Raw genomic sequence first — 17,709 nt, forward strand, 5'->3', positions numbered from 1 at the left:
TAACAATAATTCTTTCTTAATAATGTAATAATTTCTCCAATGCCTAACCACTAGGTCAACGGAGTTATAGGCAAAGTTAATTTCATTTCAGATCCAGGACCTGTCCTTAGTTGGTCTTTGAATTAGGCTTACGTAAAATGTTGTTAATTATTAAATTTTTTTAAATTAATCTTTAAAAGTTACTTTAAAAAAAATACTTCAGCCCTATATTTTATGTCTTATATGAGTAGATGGATACTATAAAGTATAAACTTTAATTTTATCTCAATTAATTTTTAATTTTTATTTTATCAATAAATAGATACAATGAACTTAATATCAGAATTTTTTTAAAAATGTTTTTATTTTTTATGACATAAAATATATTTAATTATTAATTAAAAAATCAATAAAATTTTAGGATTTAGAGATTAATTATAGGAACTTAGTTGACCATTTTTAATAAAAAAATTTCTCTCAATCACATTTTTAGACACTAATTAAATATTTAACTTAAAAATAATTGAATCAGTACCATTCAAACCAAAAACTTATCGGAAAGAATTAGAGATTAATTTAAACTATATATAATGCAGATATAAAAAGAAATATTTTGTTACTCCTTTATTATATTATAGACATTTGATATAATATTAAATACTGTCAGAAAGTCTACGTACGCTAAAAAAGAAAGAAAAAAAACTGTCATATGAAATTCCTTTATTTTGGGTTAGAACTGTGGAAAGATATTAAGAAATATTAAGTATTTTTTATTACTTGAAAAGTGTTGAATTACTAATATATTAAACGATATGTCCTTTATTTAATATTTTGACAACACTTTAAAATATCAATTAAATCATTTGGGCTAACAGTTAGATATTATATATCATTATAACATTGTGTTTTTAGCCATATTAAAAGAATGTTAAATTATGAATAAATGTTATTAATATAATCTTATAATATTTTATTAAATGTAAGAAAAGTCTATGTGTTTAAATATTTTTAACAATATTTTATATATTAATGATAATATTTTTAAAAAGAATATTAAAGTAATATTTTGTAACATTTTAATAATATTGTTAAATTTTTATAAACTTAAAAGAATGATAATTAGTATTAACATAAATTGTTTTACTACTTATACTTTATAAGTCTTGTCTACAAGTCTTTTAAAGTTAAAAATATATTTTTTTAAGAAGAGAAAATATCTTAAGTAAGTCATTACCAAATCTAGATCAAATGTCAAAGTTCATTAATATTTAAATTTTATTTTATGATTATATTTTTTTTTTTATGTATCATTTGTTAGACCCTCAAAATGTTACATGATAATTTGATATTCATTATTGTTTTGCCTAAAATTAATGTTAAATCTTGGATAATACTCCAATTTTTTTTTATTAAGCATGCAACAAACACTAAATATTTTAAAAAAGAATGAAATCAAGACAATTAACTGATAAAATAAAGTAAATTTGAAAGTTGAAGATATACACATTCGATAATCATGCTTGACTTATGCACGATTGAGCTTCAAAAGAAGCACGTCACCACACGACCAAAATATTAAGCATGGTCGTGCTTACTAATATGTATGATCATGCTTCCTTCATGAATTTTTTTTTTGATAAACCAAATAATTTAAAATAAAGGAAGTACAAGAGGTACTCCAACCCATTACAAAATGCTACATGTGAACTAAAATTACCGTTCCACAACAAGGAACCTAAGCTAGACCATCACAACCAGCCCACAACATTGAAATAAAAATTGCAGAATCAGATTTCTCTAATAAACTCGTTTACCACCTGAATATATTTATCTAGATGAGGCAAGCTGCTGGATTCATGGACCAAGAAGCAAAGTCGTACCTAAAATTTCTATGCCTTGTCTTTAACCAGTTCCAGGTTCTAATTATAACCAAATCTACCATCTCCATTGCAGATATTTGAGTGGAAGAAAAGACCACTTCATTCCTAGCCAACCACACTGTCCATATGATGGTTAACCAAATAGATATCCAACAATCCTTTTTCTGAGAGTTACAAAAAGAAAGACCAGAGAATTGTTCCAAGTGCATTGCACAATTATTATGCATAACTGTGCTAACACCTAACCAGTTAAAACATTCCATCCAAACTCGATAAGATTCATGACACTCAAAAAACATATGTGATCTAGTCTCCATGTGGCCCGTGCAGCGAGAGCATTCGACCTGTGAACTGTTCAAGATGCCTCTAATAAACAAATTTTGTTTAGTAGCAACTCTGTTAAGAATTACCTTCCAAGCGAAAGCTGTAACCTTTGTTGGAACTACTTGCGACCATACTTTTGAAAATATTTTATTGGATGCAAAAATCCTTTCATTTCTAATCTCCTTATATGCAGACTTGACAGAGTAAATTTGTAACCTTCATGAATTATTTCTTTTAAATTGTGATTATTTTAATGTTTCTAATTCTTATCTTAATTAATTGAAAGTTACATGTGATCAAATTCCTTTAATTAACATAACTTTAAAATAATTGAATTATTTAAAAATTGTCATGATCAAACTATTTTTTTAATTTCTAATTAAATTAATGTATTAATTCATTTTTGTGTGTTTATGCTTTATTTTTAAAATAAATTCCTTGCAATCAATTTGGATTTTTCTTAAAATAAAGATAGTTGATTTTATAGAACTATATGATTGTCAACAATTTCATAAGTATAATTGACAACATTTCTTATTTATTAATTCATGAATTTTATCTTTAAAAAAAATCAAGGACAATAAATCACAAGCCTAGAGTTTTTAATCTTTGTATTTCAATCTTTTTATTTTCTTCTTTAATTTTCATCTTCTTTTAAATCAAATTTTCTATTCAAACCATTGAAAATTACAATTAAATTAATAATTATTTGAATCTAATCCTTTGTATTCTATACTTGGACTATCATTACTATTGAGTTACGTCTACCTTACTATTTTACGCTCAACATCATTATTTTATTTGATGTGAGATTTTAATTTTAAAAAAATTAGAGATTGAAGAAAAATATTTTTTACGCATTATTTTTTTACCTGATGTGAGAATTAATTTTTAAAGGCAATTATAAAAAATAATACTGAGATAAAAAATACTATTCTATCTATAATCATATTTTCTATAAAAAAGATATTACAATATCCTATTAACTTAATTTATAGTAATATTTTAATAAATATAAGTAGATAATATAATTAAAGATGTTAAATGGAGTAATATATATAAAAATTTAAGTTTAATTTTTATTGTGATCATAATATTTTTTATCCATATAGAATATCAATTTTTAAAAATAATTAGGAGAACGAGACACGCACTTCATTTCGTACCAAACACTAATTCATAAAGATTTTTTTAAAAGCTTTTTTCGTTGGTAAACTTAGCACTTCCTCTCTCTCTAATCATCTAAACAATATTATTGTAGAACAGATAGTAAGTTTTTGAGAGTATGTTACTAACGAAAGAAGGGTTTTTTTTTGTTCGTCCCTGGAGTATCGCAATGACTAATCTCCTCGGTTGGAGGCACCTCAAAGGGTGGGATAGCTGGTCTCAAGATTTAACGCGGCTGCATACACAATGCAAGATTCGAACCCCTGACCTTGCTTAAGCGTAGATCAACCCCTACCGCTGAACCACACGCATGGGGTTTAACGAAAGAAGGGTTTGAATATCCTGCATGACGTACATCAAACATAGCACATACTACGTCTTTCCAACGAGTTATATATACTTGGATAATTATGTGACAAAGAAAGAGCATTGTTTTGCATTGTTTTGAAAAAGCTCTTTTTTTTTTGCACAAAAAAAAAGGAAGCTTTTCCTTGAAATCATTGATCATATTATCATAATTATATACATTAAAGATTGGAGTTACATAGTGCTAGTCATGATATATATGTGGACAAGCAACATTAATTAAGATTCTACTTTTTCCCTTGAAGACGACTTGAGCCAAAAATAATAAAGGACAAGCAGCACAGACATATAAACAGCATATACAGCACATTATTGAGATATCATGTGCATGTTTGGTATTTCATTTAAAGAATCTAAAATTATGATACATTTTTTTCTTCTTCTTTTGTAACTTTCATCTAATAAACTCTAATTAATTTAAAATATGTTTAATGTAAAAGCAAAACCCTACATGTCACGGTCACTCATTACAGGCTAAGCTTGTTGCTATTCTCACTTATCTGCTATAGAGACACTAATCTTGCTTGGTGTCATTAACCTTGTACTTGGTCTTAAACATCGATTTAGAGTGAATGATATTTTTCTATTCTTGCAAGGGCACTACGTAGTACGTACAGTCCAATTGTTGTTCTTTATCAATGCTTACCATAGCTTCTTTCCAGGCTGGCTACTCCAGTGCTTTTCTGACAGTTTTGGATTCATGCTTCTCCTCTTTTTTCTTTTAGCTGTTGTTTCATGTATAGGTTCATTATCTTTATATCTTAGAATTTAGATATTGTATTTTTTTTTAAAGAAAATAATTTAGGTCACATCGCGTTGCTTATAATAAAATATTTCTTTAATAAGTTATTTATAATAAAAAATATAAAATGTAAATATCCTAAAAATTGTTTGAATTTTTTTATTACTAGAGTAAAAATATAATGAATTGCCGAAACGACAATATAATAAAGTAAAATAAGATATATTTTTAAGCATTACGTAGGACACCATTTGATAGTGATGGTTGGGTTTTGCAGTATTTTCAAATCCACTGTATGTAAGTTCTCATGCCAATTACGTTTTTCCTACACATTTTTTTATAACATATTTTTCTATCTCTTCATCGCATTATTAGAAATTATACAGACAGATTTCTCTTATCATGTGGTTCTTTTGTATAAGAGAATTTGTATTTGTTCTTCATATTTTTCTTATATGTGGTTTATACACAAATATTTAATTTATGAATTTCACAAGCTAAAATACTGATATAAAATAAGATAATTGGTATAATTGTTAGAATGTAATGAAAGTGAAACAATAAAATATAAAAAAAATCATAAAACATAGAAGAGGAATGTGAGACGATATAAAAAACCATAAATCATAGTATAAAAAGAAATGAAAAATTTTATTGGTTTGTAATAATAGATAAAGAGAGAAAAAAATGAGTTATAATAAAGGGTTGTAGAAATATATGATATGAAAATATCACTCGTTAATATATAAGTTTAAGCAAAGGATAATAGGCCGAGTTAAAGAAGCCCAATTCCATGGAAGCCTGTAAATTGTAGCAGGCAATATAGTCCAATCCAATATGGACCACAAACACAGTCCAATTCAATGAAAGCCTGTAAATCGTGGACATTAGATACCCACGGATTTGGATATAGCAATAGCCAATAGGAATGTAGCATAATACCATATTACAACTCTAACATAAGAGACACTGATACTGTGACTTACTGAAAAAAGGGACATTATTTGATTAGCAATGGCATCATCCTTGATGTTACCATCTGCTTCAATGCTGAGACCATGTAACACTTTATCATCATCATGTACTTCATCACGAAGACTTGCTGTCTTTCACCTTGTTTCCACTGGTGGCATTGGTAATCTATGACTATGTACCTTTCTTCTCCATTTTACTCACAAAGCCTTCATAACATTAGTTACAACTCATAACTTTGTTCTCTGCTACATCATTTGGTTATTCAGCTCTCCCACAATCCAAGTTATTTGGTGCAAAAGGATCAGAGTTGTTAAGAGTAGCAGAGGCTACTGCTGCAGAAAAACCAGCACAACCGGAGAAAAATTTGTTTGACTGGGTCAAAAATGACAACAGAAGATTTCTCCATGTTGTGTACCGTGTTGGAGACTTGGACAAGACTATAAAGTATACTGTACTTTAATTTTGGAAATGATACTTCACTGATACTTAATCTGATTCAGTGGTGTATGTAATTTGATTATAATGTTGGTATGCAGGTTCTACACTGAATGCCTTGGCATGAAGCTATTGAGGAAACGGGATATACCTGAAGACAGATATTCTAATGCTTTTCTTGGATATGGTCCTGAAGACTCCAATTTTACTGTTGAACTTACTTACAGTGAGTTCAGATTTGAATACCACTCTTTTCTGTATAATCAATATGTGTATGCTTGCAACTTATCAAAAAATGGCTTCTCATCAAACTTGCTATTTCACGGAGATTGCAGATTATGGAGTGGATAACTATGAGATTGGAAGTGGCTTTGGTCATTTTGGTGTTGCAGTTGAAGATGTAAGACATTTTTTTAAAAGATAACAATGCATTATTGTATACATCTGCAACTAACTACATATGCAATGCAAAGCATAGAAACGGTTTGATTTCCATTAATCCATTCATATGGGGTTACCAACTTTTATCCGATTGTTATTTTGAATTTTCAAATTCTATGTAGTTTATATATTTTGGTTGCACTAGTTGAATGACTGGCAAGCATTTATCTTCAAATAATGGAAGTCTTTAGTAGTTAGGTTTGTTGTTATTGTCAAAGAATGATATTCCTGTGAGAATTTAACAACTAAAAGGCGGTTAAGAGTGACTTTTGTTGGGATACAAACAAGTCCCGCATCGATAAAATAAGAGAAAAAATATTAATTTATAAAGCACACACATACTCCAATGTTAGAGAGGCCTTTTGGGTAATGACCAAAAGTAAAACCATGAGAACTTAGTCCTAAAACGGACAATATATCATTATTGTGGAGTTGTGTGTGAAATAATCCGAGTTGTGTGTGAAATAACCTTATAAAAATATCCGCAAGGTTGGATGCATTCGTTGTGGAGTTGTGTGTAATAACTAGACAAATATCATAAAACAACCCCACCAACTTTTAGTACAAAAAATCTTCATTTCTTGGTGCTCGGTGTTCACCTATGCTGTATGATTTTGCTGAGACATTTGTGGTTATTATGGTTTTATACTGTAACTTAGTAGATTTACAAGAGAGTAGACCTAATAAAGGCAAAAGGAGGAAAGATTACAAAGGAGCCAGGGCCAGTTAAAGATGGAAGTACAGTAATTGCATTCATTGAAGATCCGGATGGTTATAAGTTTGAACTTTTGGAGAGAAGACCTACTTCTGAACCCCTATGCCAAGTGATGCTTCGAGTAGGCGATCTTGATCGTGCCATAGCCTTCTATCAAAAAGTGAGTAGTTTTTACTTTTATTGCTCTTATAAAAAAGGTTCCTTCATCACTAGTAGCTTAATGTGAATAATGGTTCTAGATGCTTTATTCCTCAATGGTCTGTTGTTTATATACACGAAACTGTTCCCAAAATACTCCTAAAATATCTCTTAGATTCTAACAGAAAATTAAATAATCAATCTTTTCTAATTTACATAACAACTTCAGAATTATATTTTATATAATAACAAACTTTGTTAACAATCTGTTAACAAGTTGTTACGGTATTACCTCCCTCAAGTTGGAGCATGGAGATTGATAATGCCCAACTTGCCTAAGAAGGATTCAAACTGCGGTTTTCCCAAAGCTTTTGTGAAGATATCTGCTAGTTGATCGGTAGTGGAGACATAGGTTGGAAGAATATTGTAACGAAATACTTCATCACGAACAAAATGACAATCTACTTCTATGTGTTTGGTACGTTCATGAAACACCGGATTTTTAGCAATGTGTAAGGCCGCTTGACTATCACAATGAATGATCATAGGTTTGGTATGAGTGATGCCGAGGTTGGAAAGAATCCCTTTTAACCATTTGAGTTCGCAGGTAGTAGTTGCCATGGACCGATACTCAGCTTCAGCTGACGATCGAGAAACAGTTTGTTGTTTCTTTGTTTTCCAAGAGATAGGGGATTGACCAAGCTGGACCAGCCAACCGGTAACGGAGCGACGTGTAAGAGGGCAGCTAGCCCAGTCGGAGTCGCACCAGCCATGAAGTTGTAGATCACAGTTGCAAGAGAGCAATATGCCTTGACCGGGATTGCCTTTGAGAAACCGAACCACTCGGAGAGCAGCTTCCCAATGCTCAATTCGTGGCTCTTGCATGAACTGAGATAGCGTGTGAACGCTGAACGAAAGCTTCAGGCGTGTAAAACACAGATAAATCAATCGCCCAACCAACCTGCGGTAGCGTTCTGGATTGGCAAGAAGAGCTCCGGTAGCAAGAGACAAACGATGATTTTGCTCTAATGGGGTGCCTGCAGGTTTAGCTCCAAGTAGGCCAGCTTCAGAAATAATATCGAGTGTGTACTTACGTTGACAAAGAAAAATGCCCGTAGGATTGCGAGCAACCTCAATACCTAGAAAGTACTTCAATTTTCCAAGATCTTTCATGTGGAAGCATTCATTGAGGTAAGCTTTAAATTGTTTGATGGCTGAGGAGACATTGCAAGCAATAATTAGATCATCAACATAAATAAGAACAACAAGTTGAACCCCTTCTTGATGCAAAGTGAACAGAGAATGATCAAGACATGATTGCTGAAATCCATAAGATATAAGTGCATGAGACAATTTAGTGAACCAGCAACGCGGAGCTTGCTTTAAGCCGTATAACGATTTTCGAAGTTTGCACACCATGTTTGGTGTTGAGACAGAAAAACCAGGAGGCATGCGAATGAACACTTCGTCATGGAGATCACCGTGTAGAAACGCATTGTGTACGTCCATTTGATGAAGTTCCCAGGATTTGGCAGCTGCCACAGCAAGAACAGTTCGCACTGTTACCATCTTTACAACGGGAGCAAACGTTTCAGTGTAGTTGATGTCTTTTTCTTGATGATTTCCGAGCACAACTAAACGGGCTTTAAATCGCTCGATGGTGCCATCAGAGTTGTACTTAATGCGATACACCCACTTGCATCCGAGAGCTTTCTTCCCTGAAGGCAATGGTTGCATGCTCCATGTATTGTTACGTTCCAGTGCATCTATCTCAGCTTGCATGGCTTGTCTCCATCTTGCATCTTTCACTGCCTCATGAAAGTATAAGGGCTCTTTTTCAACGGTGATTGCTGCAAGGAAGTGTCTGTGTGGCAAAGAAAATTTGGCACAATTTACATAGTGAGCAATAGGATAAGGAGTACCTGAAGGATGTGATGGAGTTGATGAGCTAGGGGAAGGACTCAACTTCTGCGCAGTGTGTGTTACATACCCTTGAAGTCTTGTTGATGGCTGTTTTACACGATACCCACGTCCAAGTAGCAAATTTTTATCAAGATTACTGGGCATTGTGGTATTTGTGGTGTCTGGAACGGAGTTTTCAAGAATACCACCAGTAATGTCCGAAGTCTCCATTACGGAGCCTGTGGCTTCTACAGTGCTTGTGTGTGTACCCCCCTTGTCGAGAGCAAGGTCTGTTGATGATTCCATGTCATCAAGAATAGTGTCTACCATATTATCAACATGCAAGGAGTGAGAGGATTCTTTTTCATTTTCAGAACGTTGATATGGAAATTGGTTTTCAAAGAATTGCACATCTCGTGAGATAAAAAATTCATGAGTTTCAAGATCATAAACTCTCCAACCCTTTTGCCCATAAGGGTATCCCATAAAGGCACATCTACGACTTCGACTTGCAAATTTGTCACCATTGGTGTGTTGGTTGCGAGCAAAACACAACGAACCAAACACACGTAGGTGATTGTAGGAGGGTTTTTGTCCATGTAACACTTCATATGGTGTTTTGCCTTTTAGAACTGTGCTTGGAGTGCGATTGATCAAATATCCTGCTGTCAATACACACTCTCCCCAAAAATCAATAGGCAAATTACCTTGAAATCGCAAAGCTCGGGCAATATTGAGAATATGTCGATGTTTGCGTTCGACCCTTCCATTTTGCTGAGGTGTGTTCGTACATGAAGTTTGAAAAATTATCCCACGATCTAGAAAATAATTTCTCATGCAAATGAATTCCGTTCCATTATCACTTCTCACAGTTTTAACCTTTTTGTTATATTGCCTTTCTACCATAGAAAAGAAATTTTTTAGCACTTTCATGACTTCTTTCTTATCAACTAGCAAATATATCCATACCGCACGTGAGCAATCGTCAACAATTGTAAGGAAATACGAAGCACCACAAGATGAACGAGTTCTATATGGACCCCATAAATCGCAGTGTATCAAATCAAATATATTAGAAGCTTGATTATTACTCAAAGGAAATGTTTCTCTAGTTTGCTTTGCTCTTTGGCATGTATCACAAGCTTTATTTTTGACAGTACTAGTTCTACTTCCATTGACATTGAGAATTAATTGAGTAGTTTTCCAACATGGATGTCCCAACCTTTTGTGCCATACTTCTAGCTCATTCATTCCTTCAACGTTGCTCACCTTCTTCATGAGGGCCTCTCGAAAGAAATAGAGTCCATCCCTTCGTTCACCCGCTCCAATCAGCATCTTCGAGGTTCGGTCCTGTATAGCACACATATTACCAACAAACTGGACATTACAATTTAATTCATCTGACAATTGTGATATAGAAATCAAGTTGCATTTCAATTGAGGTACATAAAGTACTTGTTCAAGGTTTAAATTATCAGTAAGTTTTACTGTTCCTTCCTTATTAGAAATAACAGTGTGTCCATTTGGAAGCCCAACAGGACATCCAGACACGTCCCTCACATTGCACAGGTGTTGCAAATTTCCTGTCATGTGATTTGATGCTCCACTGTCAAGTATCCATGCATTATTTTTAAACATACCAGTCATGCTTTCATTTGGAGTGACTTTGGATGAATTAAGCATTTCTACTAGAGTTTTCCATTGCTCCTTACTTAGTCCTCCGTGTTCTGCATCACCACCAAGATTAGAATCAGATTTTTGTACTGCATTAGCGCGTACAAGTCCCTTTGGTGCACGAGAGGTAGTTGATCCTGTTCCTCCACTTCGGTTTTGATTTCGTCCTCGTGCAGTTATTTTTCCATCGTTTCTTGGACGGTCTCCCCACCATTCTGGGTATCCTATGAGCAGAAAACAATCGGCTTCATCGTGTCCTGCCCTATTACAGTGTGTGCAAACAATTTTATTTTTGTTTTCACGCCCCTTGACCTTCCCGCTTGCTTGAACTGCTAAGGCCATGACTTCCGGACGCTCTTCTCTTTCTTGGGTGATATTCCGTACTCGTTCTTCTTGTACAAGAATTGAGTATATTTTGTTCAGGGATGGCATAGGGTCTGTAGCGAGCAGATTGGAACGAATTGTTCCATACAATGCGTCATCTAGCCCCATCAAGAAGGTGTGGCATCTTTCTTCTTCCTTGCGTTTTTCAAGCTTTCCCGCAAGGCCACATGTGCACCCTTTACAGGTGCAAGTCAAGGCTGGTTCATGGACAGCTAAATCATCCCACAGTGCCTTTAACTTCCCGTAATAGGCTACCATGGACAGCCCTCCTTGTTTGCATTGTGCCAATTCTGATTTTAGCTGATGAATTCTTGGGCCATTCACAACTGAGAATCTTTCTTTTATGTCATCCCACATCTCCTTGGCAGTTTCTAAGTATGACATGGTTGTTCGCAAAGTTGGCTCAATTGTATTCAAAATCCATGACACCAACATTGCTTGAACAGTCCACCAATCTTCCAAATCTGAAGATCCTTCTTCGGGTTCTACTGTGGTTCCGTCAATGAAGCACCATTTTCTTCTTGCTCTCAAAGACCGTTTCATAGCTCTAGCCCATTCATCATAATTGTCGCCTTTCAGCTGTACTTGGGCAATCACGTTTCCAGGATTGTCACTAGAATTCAAGTCGTAAGGCGAAGGCTTTTTCTTCTGAGCACCTTTATCCATTGTGTCTGCCATGTTTGCTCTGATACCATGTGAATAATGGTTCCAGATGCTTTATTCCTCCTCAATGGTCTGTTGTTTATATACACGAAACTGTTCCCAAAATACTCCTAAAATATCTCTTAGATTCTAACAGAAAATTAAATAATCAATCTTTTCTAATTTACATAACAACTTTAGAATTATATTTTATATAATAACAAACTTTGTTAACAATCTGTTAACAAGTTGTTACGGTATTACTTAATGTTTTTCCTTGTCTTTGTTTGATTTCAAAGGCTGTTGGTATGAAACTTCTCCGCAAGAGGGACAACCCTGAGCAAAAGGTAACTTTTACTTGTGGCTCTTTATACATGCATGGATGGATATTTGGGTTCCTAACATAACCCTTTTTATTTATGTTTATAATGTCTACATAAGAAAGGTTAAGTGTGATGTGCTGACTATATAATATAGTTGTGCATTCCATCTGATTAGCCTGCGTAAATCATGAACATGGACATAGGTCTGTCCTTGTTGAAAACTATTTAATATTTTGGAAGGGTAGGCATCAATGATTTCCATTCAAATGAAAAGCTGATAAGTTTAAAATATTTAGTACCTGTTTTGACTATTTTGTGCTGATTCCTTTTTTTGATTGTTGTCAAATGCTTTTCGTGATAATTCTCCTATGCTTTCTTTTCCATATCTATCAACAGCCGTTATTTATAAATTGATTATGATTATTTTGCAGTATACAGTAGCCTTTATGGGCTATGGTCCTGAAGATAAGAATACTGTTCTAGAACTGACATATAACTATGGCATCACTAATTATGACAAAGGAAATGGTTATGCTCAGGTATATTCCATTCTTTTCTATTTTCAAGAGGAATTTTATGATTTTTGCATGGCCTCCATGACTGCTGCATGTCATTGTAAGAATGCAACTCATTTTTGTGTTTCAACAGATTGCCATAGGCACAAATGATGTCTATAAGACTGCAGAGGCAATCAAATTATGTGGAGGGAAGATTATCCGTGAACCTGGGCCCTTGCCAGGTATCAACACCAAGATTGTGGCTTGCTTGGACCCTGATGGTTGGAAATTAGTAAGACCTTTCAATCTGTGTGTTTGTATGTGTTTTATTATGTGCTTTAAGACTTTAGCATTGTCACTAGTGAAATTGGATTGCATCCACTAATAAAGTTATAAGCATTTGGTTAATGAATTGATTGGTGGAATGTGTAATGCATAATGAAATAGCATAATTGTGAGACGAACGGCATGCGGATAAATTGGTGATTTATGTACAACAAAAAATTTCATTTGAGCTTTAAATGTTCTGATATTGTTACCATACTTCTTATCCATACTCGTCGCCTTAAAGTTCTCCAATAATTTACATTAGAAGACATTTTATGTAGCATTATGCGCTAATGGGGAAAACTTCCTATTATGTTAAAGTTAACATGCCAAACCTCTATTTTTTTTATTACTTGACTGACTTGTTTATGACTTCATGCAGGCATTTGTTGATAATGTTGATTTTCTGAAGGAATTGGAGTGACAAAATCATGGTTCTAGATCCCATACATCTCCACTGAAATCATGGAAGTCTCAACAATTTTGTCAGTGAAATCTTAAAGTGGTACTGTCAACTCTACTCCTTTATAAAGTAACCACTCCAATCACTATGAGGGAAAAGGAAAGAAAAATAAAGGCATATATACAGCAATCCCAATGTCAATCCTATTATTTTTTTATAATGTTACTTTGACACGGCAATTCAACATATACTGGATCCCCTCAAGCCAGAACTGTTTGTCTCCTTTACTTCCACATTCAAATTCTATTGTCCTGTCTGTTGTTTTTATTCCAAAATATGCCTTCTTTTCATTGATGTCTTCCTTCTCCCTTCCTGGCCAAGCTGGGATATCATTGCAAACTCCGGTGACTATATCTGCCATTTAGGCCATACCTTAACATTGTTAACAGAGAGTGGCAAGAATAAAATAAACAGGTGCTGTGAATGAAACTTTGCTTACATTTCTTCTTCTTTGTGAATGTTCCTGCCATATGCTTGCTTTTCATTTTGACTACAACCTGTTGTCATTTTGTATTGATTAGATAGTCCAAATAAACTATTTAGTGGAGATAGTGACAAAACCAATTTTGACTCTCTCTGATCTATGAAGTGATTTCAGAGAGTTAATAGTTGATACTCTGTCAATGTATATAAAAGTGGTTTTACATACATAACATTATTGCCACAATACCATTTCTGATTTCTCACAGGGCTCCCACCACTGTGGTAATATGGGGAGGATCAGATAAATCAGCCTTGCCACATGAGCTGAGAGGCTATTTGGGCAGCCATCTTTACAAAATATATTTCATTAAATCATATTAAGAAACTTACAAATAACATGCAACTCAAGTATTTTAAAAAAAATATTGACTGATTGACAACTTTAATTTTATGAATACTAATACAGTTAACATTTGCTTCAACTTGAAACAAATGTATAATTGATATGATGAGATTATATTTATTGTAAGATGGACATACTTAGTTTCTATTTGTTTCTTTTAATTATAATTTTAAAGCTGCTAAGGCATTCTTTTCTAGATAATTATAATGTATCCAATATTTTCCTTTTCCAAAATTAGTAAAATTTTCTGATCAGCTATGCTCTCGCATCTAGCTTAGAAATTATTGGAGTCCATGCCTATAATTTGTTAATGGATATATAGCACCTACCTGCAAATTTGAATTTATATTGAAAGACACTTGCTTCCAGTGAAGAGCTCCTGTTATTAACAATTAAAATAGCACGGTTACTGACTTTAGGAATGTAAATTGCTTTAAAAATATCCTTTTCAATTTCAATGAAGCCGTTATCGCAAAGATGTTGGCAAACATACCTTTTCTTGTACGTTTGAGAAGTTCTCCTCCTCTGAAGACATAGTCCAGTGCTGTCAAGATGTTTACTTCTTTGCTTTCATCACACTTTTCCTCAACTAGAGGAATTGCTGTTGCTCCAGGCCCCTTTTGCAACCTTGCCTTTAGAGTAGCAGCTCCTCTCAAGGCTGCCAACCAAGCATTCAGTTCATCATATTTTGTGTTAATATTATCTATGTGAAATGAACTCACAGATTGCAGGTTTTAGACCCACTTCTCTTACACTTATGTTGCTCATTAAGTATATTTATTGTGTTTTACATTTGAGCTTAGGTTAAATGAAGATTGAGCAATCCACCTGAAAATTAAAACTGCTTTGGTGTATGCCTCTTACACGGATCCTACTTATATCACTACCAGGTGAAGCTGTTTAAAAACATAATTCAGTTTGTTCCGAGATTGAGAAATAATCAATAAATTCTGATACCTGTGGCTGCTCCAGCTGTTAAAGTCATTATATCTCCATTCGTTTTTGCATTAATGGCAGAGTTGACTACTGTTAAGATATGGTCATGTTCAGCTCCCATATCTTCTGCAATCTCAATGCAGTGAGAGGCTACTAAAGCTGCTGCAGATGCAATTGCAGAAGAAGGCATGGGAGGGTTCTTTTGGTTGGAATAAGGCATTTCAGGTGATGCTGTTGAAGCTGCAACTGCTGCAATAGCAGCAGCAACACCAGCCACAGATACTGCAGCGTGCAAATGAGCATTATGAGTCCTAATTTCCTGCTTTTTCCTCTCCTTTTGATCTTTCAACCACCTACCCATTGTCCTCCCTCTTATCAAGCTCCTGTAAAGCTAGTAAGCAATAATTTGCACCAATAATAAAATAAGTGAAACAAATACTAAGTGACAGATTGAGTTGGTATTTGAGTATAATGATGAAGATAATCACGAGGTTGATTGCAGGATACCCCATTTCTGAGCAAGTTTTGACTGGAAAGGAATTCCGGATTGAGTGCTTGATGGAGTAAAAGTAAATCCTGTACATGACACATTACCATGTTATTATTCTATACACACTAAAGATTCATTCGCTGTACAAAACAAGTTTTGGTAGTTGTGGCCCTTTTGAGTGTTTGTAATTCATGGTTTGCAGCTATTAGCAAGAGGAAACTAAATCAACTTCACTTGATGATTGACTTGACTGAAATTCCCGTGGGTTAGTAGATGATTTTAATGTGAAAAGTGAAGTTCATTTAGCCCATAACAAAAAGCAGTCAGTCATGATAAACTTCAAATACTTAATTGAAACCGAAAAATGGATCAAATTGTTCTTGTGCATTATGATCATATTTATCACCATACAAGTTAAAATGTAGTAAAGTACCTTCTTTTCGTTACTATCTTTTGGCGATATTGGAGGGTAACACCCATTAGATAACTGCACAAAAATCTTGCATCAGAAGTTCCGAACCAATATTAACTTATAAAAGCAACAGACTCACAGCAATATTAGATGCTTCTTAATATAGAAGAATCCCAGGACCAAAAACCCAAAAAAAGGGGTTCCAGGTTATGGAAAATTTCTTTCCACTGAAACCCCCTTTTTGGAGGGCTTAGAACATCTCTTTTTTCCTTTTCTTTCCCCCTCAGCCGTGTGTGTGTGTATGTGGCATAGAAATAGAATCTCTTTTAAGAGAGTTGACATAGCTTTTGCATGATTTTCAGTTTACATGCTGCACTGCCAAGTGCTAACTAAGAAGAAAGTAGCTAAAAGAAATAAAGGCCTAGTTTAAATAACTCTTTTAAATTAAACACAATCAAAGCCAATGTTCTTACAGAATCTTTTGAAGCAGTGGAACTCCTTGTATCGAATTGGTTGCCTGAAGGGCATGAAAGAGGCATCTCTATATCAGTAGGGATGGTAATGTTGGTGCTGTGCAGTGCTTTGGAGAGTTCCATGGCTGAAAGACTCCATGATCTAGCAAGGAACTCCATAGATTCAGTTGGAGTATCAGGAGGGCCACAAGATGATGCAGGCCAATTTGCAGGAGCATTCTCATCTATGTACTCCAGCTGATGAACTGAGCATTTAAAGTTAGAGGTGCTCGAACTCACTGAAATTGAAAAGGAGTTACGTGCTTTCATCAGAATGAAGCTTAATCATAAGAATTAAAAGAAGCATGAAGTATTTTTGGTCATATTCTGTCAAGCCGGTATAGTGTATATATTCATACGATAACTTTTAGTGCCTGAAGAAGAAAATTCAGTAGTTGTCTTGATATGAAAAGAAGTTTCTTCATTATAACAAACCAACGAATATTACCACTCACTTGTAAAGATTAACGAGGTTTCAATCACTCAGAACTCAGGAGACAGGGGAGGTGAAAATTCTCATGGCATAAGTGAGAATTGAAGAAACAAAGACAGGATGCTGACAGGACTGATGAGCAACAGTGAGATATTTAACAAGAAAATGTGACGTTGTTTCTAAGTGTTTTTTATTAAGGAAAATGAAAACAATGTAAAAGATTCTTAGTGCTGAACAAAAGGACCCAATTCAAAGGCCACTCATTCTTGTCTCCAACTTAAACTGTTGCTTTTGATTTCCATCTCTTAGTGGTTCATGCATAAAGAGTTAAGGACCTGTTTTTATGGCAGCGGAGTTCATCATTACCCGGATTCTCCTTTGTCACCACTATCACTTTCTAAAGTAGAGTTTGGGGACCCATATGTACGTTTTTTCTTTATTTTGATAACTTGATCAACGTCAGTTTAGCATTGCAAATTGGATCCAGGTACAAGTTTTATTGCATACAGGTCTTTGCTATTTTTGTTAGGGTAATTTTTGGCCTATATTTTATCAAGAGGAAAGTTATATTATATTTTTTTATTTTTATTTGTTATTTACACATACAATTCTACGATAATAATAAGATATTGTTCATTTTAAATTTATAACTTCATTATTTTATTTTTGATTATTACACAAAAGGTCTCTAATCAATAGAGCATATATGTATTTTATAAATTATTA

The 17,709-nt window shown here is 33.9% G+C and overlaps 2 protein-coding genes across 3 annotated transcripts; one reads left to right on the forward strand and one right to left on the reverse strand.

The window, feature by feature from the left end:
- The first annotated feature begins 5,410 nt into the window (after positions 1 to 5,410).
- Positions 5,411 to 13,824, forward strand: LOC109800200 (lactoylglutathione lyase GLX1). Of its 2 annotated transcripts, XM_020360945.3 has the most exons (9): positions 5,413 to 5,593; positions 5,700 to 5,877; positions 5,970 to 6,094; positions 6,204 to 6,268; positions 6,972 to 7,184; positions 12,064 to 12,111; positions 12,519 to 12,626; positions 12,736 to 12,876; positions 13,294 to 13,824. In XM_020360945.3, exons 1-9 carry the CDS (start codon positions 5,473 to 5,475, stop codon positions 13,333 to 13,335), a joined length of 1,041 nt encoding a protein of 346 aa, XP_020216534.1. In that variant the 5' UTR covers positions 5,413 to 5,472; the 3' UTR covers positions 13,336 to 13,824. The 2 variants fall into 2 exon arrangements, with proteins under 2 accessions (XP_020216536.1, XP_020216534.1); XM_020360947.3 differs by lacking the exon at positions 12,064 to 12,111 and having other exon boundaries at positions 5,411 to 5,593.
- LOC109800199 (phosphoinositide binding protein) lies at positions 13,333 to 17,282 on the reverse strand. Its single transcript, XM_020360944.3, has 9 exons — positions 17,006 to 17,282; positions 16,512 to 16,789; positions 16,060 to 16,113; positions 15,644 to 15,712; positions 15,158 to 15,527; positions 14,694 to 14,858; positions 14,530 to 14,579; positions 13,814 to 13,871; positions 13,333 to 13,728 (listed from the first exon to the last, which is right to left on the reverse strand). Coding segments are annotated over exons 1-9 (1,245 nt in total). The 5' UTR covers positions 17,007 to 17,282; the 3' UTR covers positions 13,333 to 13,528.
- Positions 17,283 to 17,709: the final 427 nt, after the last annotated feature.

Source organism: Cajanus cajan, chromosome 6 (assembly GCF_000230855.2).
Source record: "Cajanus cajan strain Asha chromosome 6, NIPB_CcT2T_4, whole genome shotgun sequence".
In the NCBI taxonomy this organism is placed as follows: Eukaryota; Viridiplantae; Streptophyta; class Magnoliopsida; order Fabales; family Fabaceae; genus Cajanus; species Cajanus cajan.